Below are 15,880 nucleotides of genomic sequence, written 5' to 3' on the forward strand. Positions count from 1 at the left end.
ACTTCTGAGAGCAGAAGGAACGCCCCTACTAATTACCCTGAGATGACAGGTGAACATGAGAACCACCCCAGCTGAACCAGGGTGTGTGGGCAGCCCACCTTTTCTGTCCTCCCTTTTGGCCCTATCTCCACGGGCCTCACTCATGGGGCCAGGGGCCAGTCATCTGACTATAGAGGCGGATGAGACCTGGTTCAGCTCCTGGTTTCCCCTTCCCCGGGCGCTCTCAGGGAGGTCTCTTCCCTCTGCACCTCATTTCTGCAGCTGCAACATGCAGATACAACAGCAACTCAGACCGACTGGCGGAAGGTGGGACAGGTCTTACAACGCACCCACGGCTCATCACGCACACCCAGGAGCTGGGCTCTGATGAGGACCCAGAGGTGCTGGTCAGCCCTCGGGAGACCCCCCTCTTGAAAGGCGGAGCCTCGGGGCTGCCGCGGGCGTTTTCTGGTGGCTCTTTAGGACAGATCCATGTACATCCCGCGGTGAACAGAGGCGAGCCACGGGGAGGCAGGCAGGCTCCCGGAGGGAAGGGCACTGAAGGAGAAGCTGGGAGGTGTTGACAGTGGTCACGGACAATGTCTCTGGGGTTTCAAACTCCAACCCAGGGTCCTGGGAACTCATGGAATTTGCCTCCTGTCCAGGCCACTGGCCAGGACTTGGCCCGAAGAGGAGCCATGGAGCCCTGGCCCTGGCCCCTGGCTCCGATGTCTACAGGATTTGGTGTCTTCCCTGAGCCCCAGATTACGTTTCCACCTCCCCCCTCCCTGGGGGCCAGCTGTGGGCTGAAGCGTTCCCCATGTGACATTTACTGTGGCCACTTTGTACAGGGCGGTTTGCAAGCTCGGCAGGAAGGAGGCTAATTATTGCCTCGGGGGCGCCTGGCCCACAGTTAGGGTGCCTGCCTGCCTGCCCGCCTTCGTTAGGAGGGCCGGCAGCCAGGCCACAGGGTGCAAGCTTGGACTGAAGTCCCGGGCAGAACCGTGAATTTCCTTGACATCTGACCACGGCGACCACATCAGGGCTTCTTATTAGGCTAGTGGAAAAGTGACATTTGGGACAAATGCCCCTCTCCTAGGATGTCTGAAATGCATGCAGGCACAGAATGACGACAGTAATGAACAAGAAACAATGCTGATCTTCTATTGCCCTGCCTGGCTGGGCAGCATGAGCATGTTTACCGGGGCTCACGGCCCTCCTGCCCACCCCAGAGAAACAACACTCCTTCTCTTACTTATGCGCCTGACTCTCTCCTCACCTTGCCTCTGATACCCACTCTGTCCTGCATTTGACCCTCTCATCTCAGCCTCTAACACTGAGACGCGCTCAGGTCTCTTCCACGTGAACAGCCATTCCCCTCGACCCTTTGCCAGGCTCTTTCTCCTAGCAGCTTACCCTTCTTCTCTTCCACAGGCAGGTTCAAGGAAGGAAGGAAGGGAGGAAGGGAAGGAAAAGAGGGAGGGAGGGAGGGAAGGAAGGAGGGAGGGAGGGAGGGAGGGAGGGAGGGAGGGAGGGAGGGAGGGAGGAACAGAGAAGAACAGAAACCCCAAAGAAAAAGAAAGAAATGGTGTGCTCTTCCAGTCTCCACTTCCTGACACCCGCCCTCTCCAAACCCACCTTACCCAGGCCTCCCCCTGCCCCTCCCCCTGCACTGAAGTCACCATGGCAAAGGTCACCCATGCTCTCCTAATTACCAAGTCCAGAGAGCCCTGGTCATTGTTCATCTTACTTGACCTCTCTAAGAATTTGACCCCATCGACCTTGTCCTCCTTAGAACTTTCTTGGCTCTATGACATCACTTCTTCCTTTTCCTCTTAGCTCTCTGATCATTCTCATCCACGTCTAGGGGTCCCTCCTCCTCTCCCACCCTTTAGATGTCGCTTTTTCAAGGTCAGGAGCTCTCATCCTCTTCTCATGCATTCTGTGTCTTCTTCCAGGACTTCTCACTCACATCCTTGGGCTTGACCAACACCTGGGCACTGGCAACCACAAATAGCCAGCCTCCCACTAGTCATCTTGCCCAGTATCCCCAAGGACCACAGACTCAATGTTTCTAACTGGATTATTCACACTCCCCCAAGCCAACACCCCCTGCCTTCCTAGTATCATCGGTGTCATTTACCCAGTTGGCCCAGCCCTAAACCTGGTTCTGTGTCTCCAAGACTGTGCTTGTCCTCGATTCTGCTTCCTGTACACATCTCCTCCCACTGCGCCTGCCTCAGTTCCTAGTTCCTCACAGCGACCTCCTGACTGGTCTCCCTGTCTCTGGTCCCGCCACCACCACACCAGCTTCAGTCTTTTCTGTTTCCACACTGTACAAGAAAGGGTATTTCAAGAATGCAGTCTTTCAGTGGCTCTCTATCGCCTTAGGGTAAAATCCAAACTCAGCGTCTAGAGGCTTTTAGGACGGGGCCCTTGATTTCTCTACCACCCAGTCTGTCTGTCCATCCACCATCTTGAACTACTCATCATTCACCAGTGCACTCTGCCCATGAGCGTGTTTAGCTTTGGGGCCTCTGCCACCTGCTGCTTCTGATGCCATGGGCCTGGCGTGTTCTCCACCACACCATTCCGCCCTGTGTGTTCCAGCCCCGCCTACATAGTCCAATCTCTTCATTTCCTTCCACTAGATTATAAACTGCAGGTCTTGTATTCTTGTTATCCCTGTACTTACACCATATTTAGTACATAGTAGGTGTTGCATAAATGCTGAAAAAATGGATGGATGGATGGATGGATGGATGGATGAATGGGCAGACAGAGTAGGGGAGTGGGTAGATGGATGGAAGGATAGGCAGGTGTGTGGAAGGCGGGGTACATGATATGTGTGGGTGGACAGAGGGAAGGGCAGGTAAATGGATGCATTGGTGTATAAAGGGTTGCGTAGGTCAGTGAGAAGATGGATGAAGAGCTTGGGGTGAGGCAAGGGTGTATGGGTGGGTAGGCACACAGACGGGTGAGGGCATAGATAGAGGGTGGCCCATGCTGACACAGACGCGGTAAAATCAACTCAATTCCATGAACACCGAGGTTGGTTACTGTCACCAGTCAACAAAATTAAGTTTGTGCTCCAACCAGCAAAATAAGAATTAGCTAATGTGGGAGACATTAGAATAATTCTCCAAGAAAGAGAATGCTTAACCCAGGACTTACGTGCACCTTCTAGATCTCAGACTTGCTGTCTGGCTCGTTCAAGTCAATTGACGACGGAGCCTCGGCTTCTCTCCATCCTTAAATAGAGGCCACGGCGCCCGTGGCCTTTCCCTGTGCCTGCAAGAGCGTCACGAGGGTACACAGTGTGGCGCGCACCGAGCGTGTCAAGTTCTTGAGGGAAAATACAACTTTATGAAGATACACATGTGATAATAATACTCACACCTTGTATTTGAATCCAGCTTTGCACTTTTCAAAGCTCTTTCACATGTATATCTCAATTGACTCGCAAAACAATTCTAGGCAAGCATCATTCCCATTCTCAAGTGAGGAAGCTGGGGTACGGAGCCGTGAAGTGGCCTGCTGCACATTTTTGGTGACAGCCTTTTTCGGGCAGGTTATCGACTTCCCTGCCAGCCCTGAAGGGACCCAGGCGTAACCGACCCTCCTCTTGATGACTCAGGGTTGATATCGTGAATATTGGTTGTTCCTCTGATGTAGCTGCAGGTGCCGATCCAGGCCCAGCAGAGGTGCCGGGGGAGGGGCCCAGACTCATCCCTGAGTGCCATCCTGAGGTGTAGGTGGCCATGGACAGCTTCGTGCCGTGGCCACGGTGCCAGACCACACACCATGCACCAGGGCTATCTCTTTTGTCTCTGCTGCATTCTGCCTCCTGTCCGCTTTCTCTCCACCCTCAGCGTGTCTGCCCATTGCCGTGGCTTCCTGGGCCACTGCAGACCTCCGCCATCCATCCTCAGCTCCTCCTTCCCTCCCTTTCCTCCACACTTGCAGCTCCTCTGCCACAGCCCTGGCCCTTCCATAGACCCACCCAGCTCCCTTCTTGCTGCTCCCAGCCCACCCCCACCTCCCCCAAAGGAGAGGGACTCCTGCAGGCAGGGTCTGAGCCCAGCTTTTCCTGCAGCTGCATTGAGCTGTTTGGATTTGCCCTAGAAGGTGGAAACCTTGATGTTGGTGAGCTGGGGTGGTCAGGGCCAACTAGCCAGCCTGCCTCCGGCCTCAGGCACTCAGGCCTCACTAGTGAGACAAAGAGCTGTCATCTCCAGTGCTCACTTGCCTCCCACACATGAAAGCAGCCCCATGGGTCCTTCCATCAGCGCCCCGTTTCCCTCTCCATCGGGTGGCATCCCAAGCAGCCAGCCTGACTCCATCCTGGGCATGCCTTAGGCAGCATGCCCGTGCCCAGTGCACCTTCTGCCGAGGGTGCCGGGATGCTCCCACCAGGCAGCCTTTCTCCCGAGCTGCTATGGGGCCTCCCACGGCCTGACTCCAAGCACCTTGGCCTCTCCCCGAGGGAGGATGTGATGGGTGTGCCCACAACAAGTCTCCGGCAGAGACAATAGAACAGGAATGTGTGAGCTTCCGAACAAACACTGTGTGGGCTCACACAGTCGCCTCGGATTCTCGTCCAAGAAACACATCTCGCTGTTCGAGGGCGAGGGTGGGTAGCTGGCCTGCCCTGGCCCGCCCACACCCCTTTCTGTGCCAGAGACTTGGACGAGTGGGCCGACCCCTCCCCGACCCCAGGGCCTTCAGCCCCCAGGCCGGGCAGCCCTGCCCTCGTCATCCGACAGCTCTTCTTCCAAAGAGGGAGAGGACAGGGACAGCTCTGCCACCCAAAGAGTGCCTGCACCTGCCACCCCTTTCTGGAACCATTTTTTAGTGTAGTAAAATATACATAACATAAAATGAACACCTTAGCCATGTTTACAGTCCACTGTTCACTGGCCTGAAGCCCATTCACACTGTTGTGCAGCCACCGCTGTTGTCAGTCTGCGGCACGTCCTCATCTTCCCCCTCTGCGCCCCTGCGCCCCTCGGCCAGCGACCCCACGACTCCGCCCTGGCCCCAGCAGCCACCATTCCAGTTTCTGTCTCTATGAGTTTGACTTCTCCAGCCACCTCATGCGAAGGAAATCCCACGGTATTTGTTCTTTTCTCTCGGGCATATCTCACGTAGCAAAACGTCCTCAAGGTCCATCTATGCAGTAGCCTGTGGCAGAATTTCCTTCCTTTTTCAGGCTGAGTAACATCTCACTGTATGTGGAGACCGTGTTGGCTTGTCCCACTCATCCACTGACAGACACCCAGGCTGCCTCCGCCTCTCGCCTGCTGCGATTAGCGCTGCTGGGCACGTGGGTGTGCGCATTGCCGTCTGCGCGGCCAGGACTCGAAACTGTCTCAGTTAGGTAAAGCGTTGTCTCCCGAAGGCCCCAGAGAGGACCTGCATAAATGGGAGAGCTCATTGGCCCCCTCTGCATGCTGTCAGGGGTTTGTTCATATAAACACTGGAGGTCCCCCCGGGGAAAAGCAGAGTCCTGAAGAAGCGGAACACAGCATAGGTAAGTTTGGGCCAATGTGGAGAAGAGTGGGAAGACCTTGCACTTGGGACACTGCCCACGAAGGACACGTCAAGGGAGGATTCCTGGGAAGCTGTGGGCTCCCCAGAGGCAGGAGTCTCTGGGAGGACACTGACCAGTGCCCTCCTGGGAGGGAGACCCAGTAGAGCTGAATCAAAGGCTCCCCACTGTGAGGCAGGCCAGCCTCTAGTTGTGCCATGGAGTGCAGCAGGGTGCCACTTCTTGCCTGTGACAGGTCGGGGAAGTTCCCTTGGGTTGGGGGTGGGGGTGACATTCTGCAGCCCCTTCAACTCTAAGGCTCCAAGGCTCTGCTCTCCAAAGGCATCCCCGTGGGTCCTTCCATCAGCGCCCTGTCTCCCTCTCTGTGGGGTGGCATCCGAAGCAGCCAGCCTGACGCCTTCCTGGGCATGCCTTGGGCGGCACGCCCGCGCCCTGTGCATGTTCTGCCGAGGGTGCCGGGATGCTCCCACCAGGCCTCTTGGCAGTGAGAGGCCAAGTCAGTGTTTAGGGGAGACCAGGACGTGATCTGCAGCACGATTACCTGGGTGAACTCTGCCTGCTGGTACCTGTGACAAAGGACAAGGACAGCGCCAAGCATCCAGCCATCCCGACTTCCATGAGAAGACCCAGCAGATGTTTGCACAATGTGGTTTTTGGCCTTACTCAGGCTCTCAAACCACCAAATGGAAGATACAGTTGGAAGAGAGGCCCTGGGAGTGAGAGCCCCACCCAAACCTGCATCTGCCCCCCTCACTGGAAACCAGGAGCCCAGGGCCCTGCCAAGGAGGCAGGAAGACAGTGGCATGGGCTTGGTCCCCAGGAGCAGGTGCCCCAGGGAGACTTGGGCATGCAGAGTGGGGAAGGAGGGTAAACAGGAAGTACACCAGCCACAAATACGTGGGGAGAAGAGAGAGAGATAAGAAGGTTCTGAACCTTCGACTGGGAGCCCATGCAGGGGCGTAGGTCTTGGACAGCACAGAAATGAGGAGAAGGAGGAGACACATGCTCATAGGGACAAAGAGCTCTGCTGACGAGAACAAAGAGCCCCACTGACAAGAAGTAAACACCAGTGTCAACGGAGAGGCACAGCCTGGTGCTGCAAAGTATTCCTCTGTGCGACCTGTCGTGATTGTGTAATACAGTTCAGGGCGTTTTCCATCTTTAACAATAATCCAGGGAAAGCTTTGTGTCTGCGTCCTGGCGCACTGTGTACGTACACGTACGGGGTAAATTCCTAGAGGTGGTATCGCTGGGTCGGGGGTTTGTGCACTTGCAATGCTATAATTATCACCAAATTGCCATCTACAGAGTTAAACCAACTTTTCTTTCCACAAGCACTGTTTGCAGACTCATCAGTTACAACTCTGCACCTTGTCTACTCCAGGGAGAAGGGTGGGTGGGGTGGGGGTGCCTCACACCCTCACTCACCTTTTCAGGTATGTGCACTGGGGCCACCTGCGGCTGAGCTGCCTCTCGGGGTTAGTCCTTCCCGCTCGCAGACACCCAGCTGGGTGGTTTTCTTCTGCCTCCCAAAGCGTGTTAACAAATATTTCCAAGTGTGCCAGATGCCGCTCCAGTGCTGGGCAGAGTGGTGGGAAAACCCGAGCCCTGCCCTCATGGAATTTACCTTCTAGTAAATTCTAGTGGGGGTGGGGCATGGGGGACAGACAGACTGACAAGAAGATGATATGTCAGGGGTGAGGCTTGCTAGAGAGAGAAGTAAAGCAGGAGGTGCTCAGTGACACAACGGCTCATCGGGGAAGCCCTGGCTGATGGGGGACACACTAGGGAGCACCGTGAAAAAAGTGACAGAGGAGGGTCTGAGGTTTGTGGTGCCTGAGAATCACCAGGTGACAAGAGCACAAAGGCCCGAGAGTCAGAGCTGTGTCGGTGGGGAGAGCATACCCACCGCTGGCTGTCGCGCCGCCGCTCAGTGGCCCACCCCACTCCTTCCCCTGGACTGCCCCTTGTTCTCCACTTGGTCAGCATTTAAGCAGTTCGAGGCCTCCCTCTGCTCCATCATTCCAAAATGAATGGTTTTCTGCCTGTCCACCACCAGCCCAGGTCGTGGCCCAGTTCTGACCGGGATGCAGGAGGAAGGAGGTCTGGTCCCCTGGTCCCCCTCCTCTCTGGTCCCCAGAGGTCAGCACCTTTGGACAGTGTGGCCAGCACTGACCTGTCCCCTGGACTTCTGCAGCCTCCATGGCCTGCACACTCACATGTAGCATGGCCTGCCCTGGTTCTCCAGCCCCCCTGGAGTGGATGCTTGTGGCCCCTGCTGGGAGGGCCCCCCAACTGGGTGGACGGATGGAACACAATGGAAAGGAAGAGGTCAGGAGGGTGTGCAAATTTGGATTTCGGGCCAGCAGTGGGAACAGTCTCCCGGGGGCGTGTGTGATGTCACCTCTGCTTGAACACATCATGTTTGGGTCAAAAACCTTGACTCCAGTTCTCGGTCAGTGAACAAGGGTGCTGCCCCTAAAAATGCCATCTTCTGTGCTCTCCTCACCCTCCACCCTTCCTTTAAAACCAAAAACAGCACATAAGTCTCATCAGTCGACAGGTAGTGCATGCCCACAGTTGCCGTGAGCTGTCCTGGGGGTCACAGAGCTGCACCTGTGCAGAGTGTGGCCCTGGGCCTGCCCAAAGGAAGTGGACAGTGTCTTTTCCTCTCGAGTGGAATGCCCAGTGGGCGGGAAAGACGGAGAGTACTGGGGGAGTGAGAAGCGGGAAAGGGCACCGTGGGTGGGTGGGGACGATCCAGAGGTCTCCAAAGAAAGCTGGGAAGTGACCCAGGCCCTGAAGGGTGGGGAAGAGTGGAGGGCAGAAATGGAGGTTTCAGTGGATGGAAGAGTCTCCTGCAGCCGGTAGTCGCACTGTGCAGTCATCAGTGGATGTGACGGTCACTGCGGCGGGGCGTGAGAGTGGGGATGGGACTGAGATGTGTTTAGAGATCGGGAGAAGCAGCATCAGCCAGTGATGGGGATGGTGCAAGAAGTGGTCAGTGGGGTCAGGGGTGAACAGGACGGTAGGGCTTCTCAGCCTGTGCCCGCAGGTCCTGGAGGGGAGGGGGCTCAGTAAAAAATGAATGTAAAAAATGAACGTAAGGTAACAAAGGTTGGCAAGCACATGAAAAAACCACAACCCTCTGACATCGCTGGGGGGATACAAAATGGTGCAGCCACTGCAGAAAACAGATCGTCTGGCACTCAAAGAGCCAACGGTGGACACCACATGACCCAGCAGTCCCATGCCTGGGTACGTGCCCAGGAGGACTACAGAAACGTCAAGGTGAATGTCACAGCAGCATTGTTCGTAATGGCCAAAGAGTGTCCATGACTCAGACATCCACCAGCTGATGAACAGGCAAACAGAATATGGCGTAAAAACACAGCGTAATATTATTCAACTGGGAGAAGGATTAAAGAACTGATTCCTGCTACACACGGATAAATTTTTTGAATGTTATGTTAGCCTGGCTGGTGTGGCTCAGTGGATTGAGCACCAGCCTTCAAACCAAAAGGCACCGGTTTGATTCCTAATCAGGGCACACGCTTGGGTTGTGGGCCCTGTCCCCAGTGGGGGGCATCGATTGTAATGTTATATGAAGTTGATGTTATATGAATTACATCTCAATTTAATAAGCAAAAGAGAGACTGAGAGAAAGAGATGAGGCAGGTAGAGGGAAGCCAGGATGGGGCCGTGGCTGGATCCAGTGCTAGGCAGCCTGACCGTGGCCTTGGTCGGGAGGCAGTTCCAGCCTCCGGGGAAGTCAGTGCGGCGTGCTTGTTGTACAGAAGGGCACTTTGATTTCCAGAAGCCCTCCTGTAGCCAGGGCCCAGGTATGCCCAAGACCACAGCTGCACCTCCCTTCCCCCATCAGGAAGCTTTTAGGCTCATTTCATTTCTCTGAGGGTCCCAGCATACTTGCCACCACCTTCAAACCCATGTGCTGCCTGCCGTCTGCCCCTTGGAGATGCTCGTTCTTGGCTGCCCTGGGGCTGGGGTGGGGGCCTGGCTGCCAGGGACGGGAGCCAGCGCCCTGAACCTTGGTCTCCACCCTCCCCCCACAGCTCCTGCAGTCTCAGGATGTGAAGGAAGACGCTGTCCTGTGCTGCTCCATGGAGGTAAGCGGGCGGCGCGAGTGTCTCTGACCTAAGATGCCACTCACCCCTCGTCCAGGGGCCCCCAAGTCCAGGACAAGGGTGTATCAACGGGGCAGGCAGGTGGGGAATGGCTTCCTGAGTGGGCGTGGGCTGCTGCACCCAGAATGGTTAAGCCAAAACCAGAATAAATATTGATAGGGAGGCCGCCCACCGCTGGCTGGAGGGACAGGGAACTTCGGGCTCATCTGGAAGGAGACACTGAGTGTTGGCATTGTCACTTCCCTCCATCCCCAAGGTCACCCTCTCCTTGCACCAGGCACACCACAAAGATGACTTAAGAGATTCTAGGTGAACCCCTGTCTCCTGGGCTTTGGTACCATAGGGTTGGGGAAGGCGCCCAGGCTTGAATGCCCCATGTCGGCACTGATTCAAAGCATGGAAGCCACCTTGGGAGGGGCCCTGCTCGTTCCCAAGGCATGGCCGCTGCTCATTGAAACTCTTCCTCTGGGACCTTCCTTCAGGTGTGCGGCTCCGGCCTAGTCACAGGGACAGACCTTTGCCCTCGGGGGACGGGCTTCCAGCCTGGGCACTCAGAATGACTCAGGCCCCAGCTCAGCTGCCAAGGCCACGCCCCAGAATCTTGGAGGCCAGGAGTCCTGGAAGCCCAAACGGCAGCCCTAGGCAGAAGGGAGGTCACTCCATTCATTTGTGCTCCTGCCGGGTGCCCCGCAAGGGGTTTGGGGGATTCGGGGAGAAGGAGGAAGCATGTTCCCTGCCCTCAGACAGCTTCCGGTCTGGCTAGGGCTAGATCACACACACACATACACACACAGGACTGGGCAGCGGAGAGACCGAGTGTGTGTACAAAGCATGCGTGTCCCGAGAGTCCAGGGAGAGAGGGCAGGGTGGCCCACAGGGGCAAGAAAGGTTCGGTGAAGAAGGCAGAGCCTTGACGCCGGGGCGGGATGAGGCTGGGGACGGGCAGAGTGGGGAGAGATCCCACAGGGGCTGCTGCGCAGGTGGGCACAGATCTGGAAGTCTGGGGCTCCTTCCTCCCAACGGGGGCCTTTCGAGATCATCAGCCACCTCTCTTGAGGGCAGCCCTTCCGGTGGCCTTCTGCCCCTGTTCCTGTTTCTCTTTCCTTTGGGCCACAGGTTTGGGCAGAGGTCATGCTGGGGTGGGGAGGTGGGACTGGGGGCAGCAGAGAAGGGAAACAGGAGACCTCCTCCTGCTCTCAAGTTCCACGTGGACACACATGGGTAGTAATGACAAAGCCCGTTTCCAGAGAGACGTCCTAGCAAGTGAAAATTAACACGGGGCGGCCTGGTCACCTTTGAGGGGGTAGGTCACACAGTCATTGAGGGGGTGGGCAGTGGTAGTCAGGAAAGGCTTCCTGAAGGAGGGGGAGCTCTTGGGTGAAAGGAAAGAAGAGGTGTGTTTCTGCTGGGGGCCCTTTCAGCCCTGGGCAACGGGCATTATTCTCATCCCTCTTATTTCTGCCAACAGATTAGTTGTTATATGTGAGGTTGTACAGTTAGCTATTTCTACCCTCCTCACCCCCCAACCCCCACCCCCGGGGCACAGAGGCCTGGGCCCACACCTTCCTTAGATAATGCAGCTTGTCCCCCGCCCCCAGCTCACCTAACCAGAGTGGGTCCGGGGACCTCTGTGGGGCCCACGCCCCGCCTGACCCCTACTTCTCTGCCCGCAGCTGCAGAGCACCGGCCGGCTGCTAGAGGAACAGCTGCCCGAGATGATGGCCGAGCTCCTGGCCAGTGCCCGAGACAAGATGCTGTGCCCCTCGGAGTCGATGCTGACCCGGTCACTGCTCCTGGAGGTCATTGAGCTCCATGCCAACAGCTGGAACCCTCTGACGCCCCCCATCACGCAGTACTACAACAGAACCATCCAGAAACTGACAGCCTGACAGCCAGGGGGCCTGGCGGGCGGCCCGAGGGCAGCTGGGGCCCTGGTGCACAGGGCCAGATGGACAGGCAGGAGGACAGGGGTAGCCCTGGTGGGAGGAAGAACTGGGGAGGAAGGCAGGCAGAGCCTGCGCCCAGCCTGGAGCCAGGTGGGGAAGGTGTCAGATCCCTAGGAGGGCCCCCCATCCGAGCCCCCAGCCCCAGCAGGCGGCAGCTTCACCAGCAAGGGAAGCATGTTTCTTTTTCACGGTGGCCCGGCCCTCGCCCGGCCCCTCCCCACTCCCCATCCTCCTGCCGCCTCCCATCAAATGAGACCCCTGCAGGGCTTTGTGCAAGGGGTTTCGTCTCGGTGACTCCTCCTCTGAAGCCAGGCAGCCCGGCACGCCAGGGTGGCGCTTGGGCCCGAAAGGACCTCAGAAGTGGGTCGGGACGGCTTGCATTGTTCCCGCAGGCTGTCAGCCAGTCGCCAACCGGCAGCAGGAGACGTGTAGCAGATGTCCGGGAGGACAAAGGCAGACGTGGCCCCCGCCAGCCGCCCGTCATTGACGGCCTTTGTCCTCACGGTTGATCTGGGGGGACAGAGGCCTTCGCCCTCTGCCAGCCTTCACGCTCCACCACCCCCCAACTTCCAAGTCCTCCTCCTGGACCCTCCAGCCTCAGGCCCAGGGGGCGGGGGATGGGGCCAGGCCGGGGAGCTGGAGTTCCTAGTTCTACTTGCACCCTTTTGTTTTACTGTGTTTTCTTTTTCAAAAGTCAGCTGCTTTGAAGTCTCTTCTCTCAATGAAAGGGACACGATGTGATCACACAGACAGCACCAAGGACCCCCTGATTAGTGGGAGATCAAACCCGCTCCCCTCTGGAAGGATTCTAGCCACAGAAGGCTTGCCAGTAGCCAATTAGGGTAATTGGAAACTTCTGCCTCGGTGGGGGTCCCGCTGGAACCTGTGCCTCTGGCTCCCAGCACCTCCCCTCTCTCATTCTAGCTGAGCTCTCAAAGGGCTGATACTATCGCGCTGGGGGTGCATGAAACCTGGCCTGGCCCCAGGCCTCGTGGTGACCCAGGCACAGAACAGGCTGGCAAACTAAAACCCAAACGCTAGGGGATGTTTCGTGCTCCACACCAGGTCTTGTCCCAAACTCGGAGTGGGGGAGCGTGGGGGTGTGGGGCTGCCTGGCTCCCAGGACTCAGAGTTTAGCTAAATGGGCTGCTTTGCTGCCCTAGAAGAGGCAAGAGCCAGGGGCCCAGCCCTCCCACAGCCAAGTGCCACGTGCTCCATGGGCCCCAGGGCTGTTGGGGAAGGGAGTGTTCCTTGCATCGGGGAGCCAGGCAAGGAAGCCAGACAGAGCCTTCCAGACCGAGAACAAGACTGGGGCTTCCTGGAGGACTCAGGTCCTGGGAGATGGCCCTTCTCCATTGAAGGAAGATGGCAGTCGGTTGTCACTGGCCTCTGCAGACCCCCGTCTCCAGCGTCTGGGACTGACATTTTGATGAGCCCCCAGAAAATGGCCTGAGCCCAGCAGCTTCCTTATTCACTCCTTTACTGAGGCCAGTCACTCCCGGGTCACTGGAGGCAGCCTGGCTGTCCAGTCCAATCAGGCTGGCCGGGAGGTGAAGGCTGGAGGAGGTTGACTCCTGCTGACCCTAAGTCTAGGAGAGCAATCAACGCGGGGTGGGGAGCAGGTTCCCCAGTACTCCCTGGCTTTCCACTGGATACAACCTGCCTTCCGGCCCCAGGATGGGAGCCTGAGCCAGTCACCCAGCAGAGCTTGTCGGGAGCAAGGGTTTCCCTGGAACAGGCCCCAGCCTGCGCCTCCTCCTTCTTCCTGTAGGCTTCCTTGAGAAGCCTTCTCAAGCTTCTCCTCGCCTCCTTCTCCTTGGACTGCACCTCTAGCCCAGCCTGGGGCCCAGGGACAGCAGAGGCCCCACAAGGGGCTGATGTCAGGAGGCTCGGAGAGGACACTGGGGACATCAAGGTCCCAGGGAGTCAGGTGGCCCTCAGAGAGACACACCTGTGCCGAAAAGGGCCTCGTTTCCTTCAGGCGGGGGATATGCATCTTCAAAGACCAAAACAGGGCTCCAGAGGAAGGGAGAGGCCTAGGAATGGGGTGCAGGTCGAGGAGGTGGGAGAGTGGGGTCTCCCACCTCCACCCCGGCTCAGAGAGCAATCACGCAGGGGCCCCAGGCACCATGCAGGCAGGGGCTGATGTTCCCTGGAATTCGAGACAGGTAGCATCATGGCACCATGGGCCTCATGCCCCTTCCTCCTGCTGGCCCTCCTTGGTGGTCTGGCCTCGGGGCCAAGCCTGTTAGGACCAGAGTGTGAAGAAGTGAGATATAAATATGTACACATATATAAATATATTTTTAATTACGTGTCGTGTCACTGTGGCTCCAGACATATGGTTTGCCTAGTTTATTCCATTGCTTGAAAGCACTTCCTGGCCAATCCGAAAAACAATTTAAGCTGTTTTTCTAAATGCAGGTTGCTGCTACTTTTTCAGACATGGAAGGAAAACGTTTAAAAAGGATTTTTTTTTTTAAGGAAATAACAGTAAAGCCTAAAATCTGAGACTCTGAGAGGCAGCTTCCCACGGGAGATGACTCGACAGGAACTGGGGGGCAGAAGTGGCACCCACAGGCCCCTCTCCCCAGGCCAGCCCCCCTTCTCTGTTGAGTGAGGAAGGCCATATCCAAGTTGACCTCTGAATGTATTTGGAGGGGGGCAAAACTGGATATTGCATTTCTAAGGCTTGCATTGTTTTCTCTACTGGCCCACGGCTTTCCTGGCACGGAAGAGGCAAAGGCTGGCCATCCAATGTCGATTCTGCGTGGGTCTCTCCCCTGCCAGTCAAGTCGAGGTGGTCATTGCCTTCCTCCCAGCAGCAGGCCTGCTCACCACAGTCCTGCCCCCTAGGCCTCGTGGCTTGGCCTAGGCTCTGGGACCGCAGCCCCAAGGAGGCCCCTCTCCTCCCCTGGACCAGGCGGGAGTCCCCCCACCCTCCATGAGGAGTGCTCACCTCCAAACCCAGTTTCGTCTGTCCACCCTTCCCTAACCAGCCTGTAAACCTCTAAGGTTTGGGGATCGTCCTGTCCATCCATGTAAATGTAAATGTTGGCCGAATTAGTATTTATTCTAATTTGTATTTTATTTTATTTTGGGGGGGGGACGGGGAGGGAGTGTGTGGGGAATGTACCGTTGACGACGCCCCGGGCAGCTGCCAGGGCGGGGGCCCAGAGAGCCAGGCCGACACGAGGAGCAGCCCCACGGGGCCGCCCGGACGCCAAGTCCCAGTCTTCTCTGGCATCAGCCGCCAGCCAGCGTTCCTCATGTGACAGACTCCCGAGCCCGCTCGTGAAGTCGTGTCTCTCAGCTGCTGGGTGCTGTGCTGGGAGACCTCTGGCTGGGCCTGGGAGGATGCAGACCGGAGAGAAGACAACTTTCTTCTCGCCTCTACTGGGGACGCTTGCACGGAGAGCTGCTGCCCTGCCTGAGCCAGCTGGGAGCCTGGCAGCAGGACCTACCTCCCTGGAGCAGGGGCCCGGGGCTTCTCGCCAAAGCTGCAGCGGAATCCTGCTCACGCACCCACCTTCCCTCTCTCCGTATGTCCTGCTTTCCAGCTGAACCCAAACTACAAGTGGGTTTAAAAAATAAACAACAACAAAAACCAAAAAATGCTCAGTTCGTGTTCTTTGTGCGTTCGGCGAAGGGAATCTTTCCCAGAGGCTTTTGGGCTCTGCTGGAGCCAGCAGGGGCTGGGAGGGGCCTCTCCCCCAGGGGCTGCACCAGTGAGAAGATTCCTCCTAGTTTGGCCACCTTGGGGAGCAGGGGCTGGGGCTGGGGCCCGAGAAGACTGTGGAGGAGTGACCTAAGAGAACATGAGTAAAGGGGACTCATGTCCCACCCCCTCAAGCTGGGACCTGTGGCCTCTCCAAGGGGGTAAGACTAAGCTAGTCCTGCAGAAAATGGCTTTTATGCTAAAGGTCTGCTTTGCTGCATGCTGACCCAGCCCACCACCCCCTCCCCGGCCACATTCCCCTTCCTTGGAAATGTCTCTGTGCATTGGGCAAAGACTCATTTTAGGAAGACTAAGAATGGGGACTAACAGCTTCTGGAAGTCAGCAGCAAGTGGCCATCCAGTCCCAGAGGGTCAGACAGTCTTTCATCAAAGGGTCCCCAAGGGGCCCAGTGACTTCTTTTCCTGTGCTGACTTGTCCCTTGTTCTGCACAGTCCCTCCCATGGTAAATGAGCACTGCCTCCTGGTAACACACTCCCCTTGGGGGTTTGTTCTGGCTGGAACATTCGAGGCTTCCACCTC

The 15,880-nt window shown here is 57.1% G+C and overlaps 1 protein-coding gene across 2 annotated transcripts in view; it reads left to right on the forward strand.

Annotated features, from left to right (window-relative positions):
• CTIF (cap binding complex dependent translation initiation factor) overlaps positions 1-15,236 on the forward strand; it is a 249,813-nt gene extending 234,577 nt beyond the window's left edge. For both annotated transcript variants that reach the window (XM_037034004.1, XM_037034011.1), the window contains exons 11-12: positions 9,604-9,657; positions 11,349-15,236. In XM_037034004.1, the coding sequence (XP_036889899.1) occupies positions 9,604-9,657; positions 11,349-11,564 (270 nt within the window). In that variant the 3' untranslated portion in view covers positions 11,565-15,236. The remainder of the gene's footprint in view (positions 1-9,603; positions 9,658-11,348) is intronic.
• The last annotated feature ends 644 nt before the right edge of the window (positions 15,237-15,880 follow it).

Source organism: Sturnira hondurensis, unplaced genomic scaffold (assembly GCF_014824575.4).
Source record: "Sturnira hondurensis isolate 20B ecotype Veracruz unplaced genomic scaffold, ASM1482457v3 Scaffold0001872, whole genome shotgun sequence".
Lineage (NCBI taxonomy): Eukaryota > Metazoa > Chordata > Mammalia > Chiroptera > Phyllostomidae > Sturnira > Sturnira hondurensis.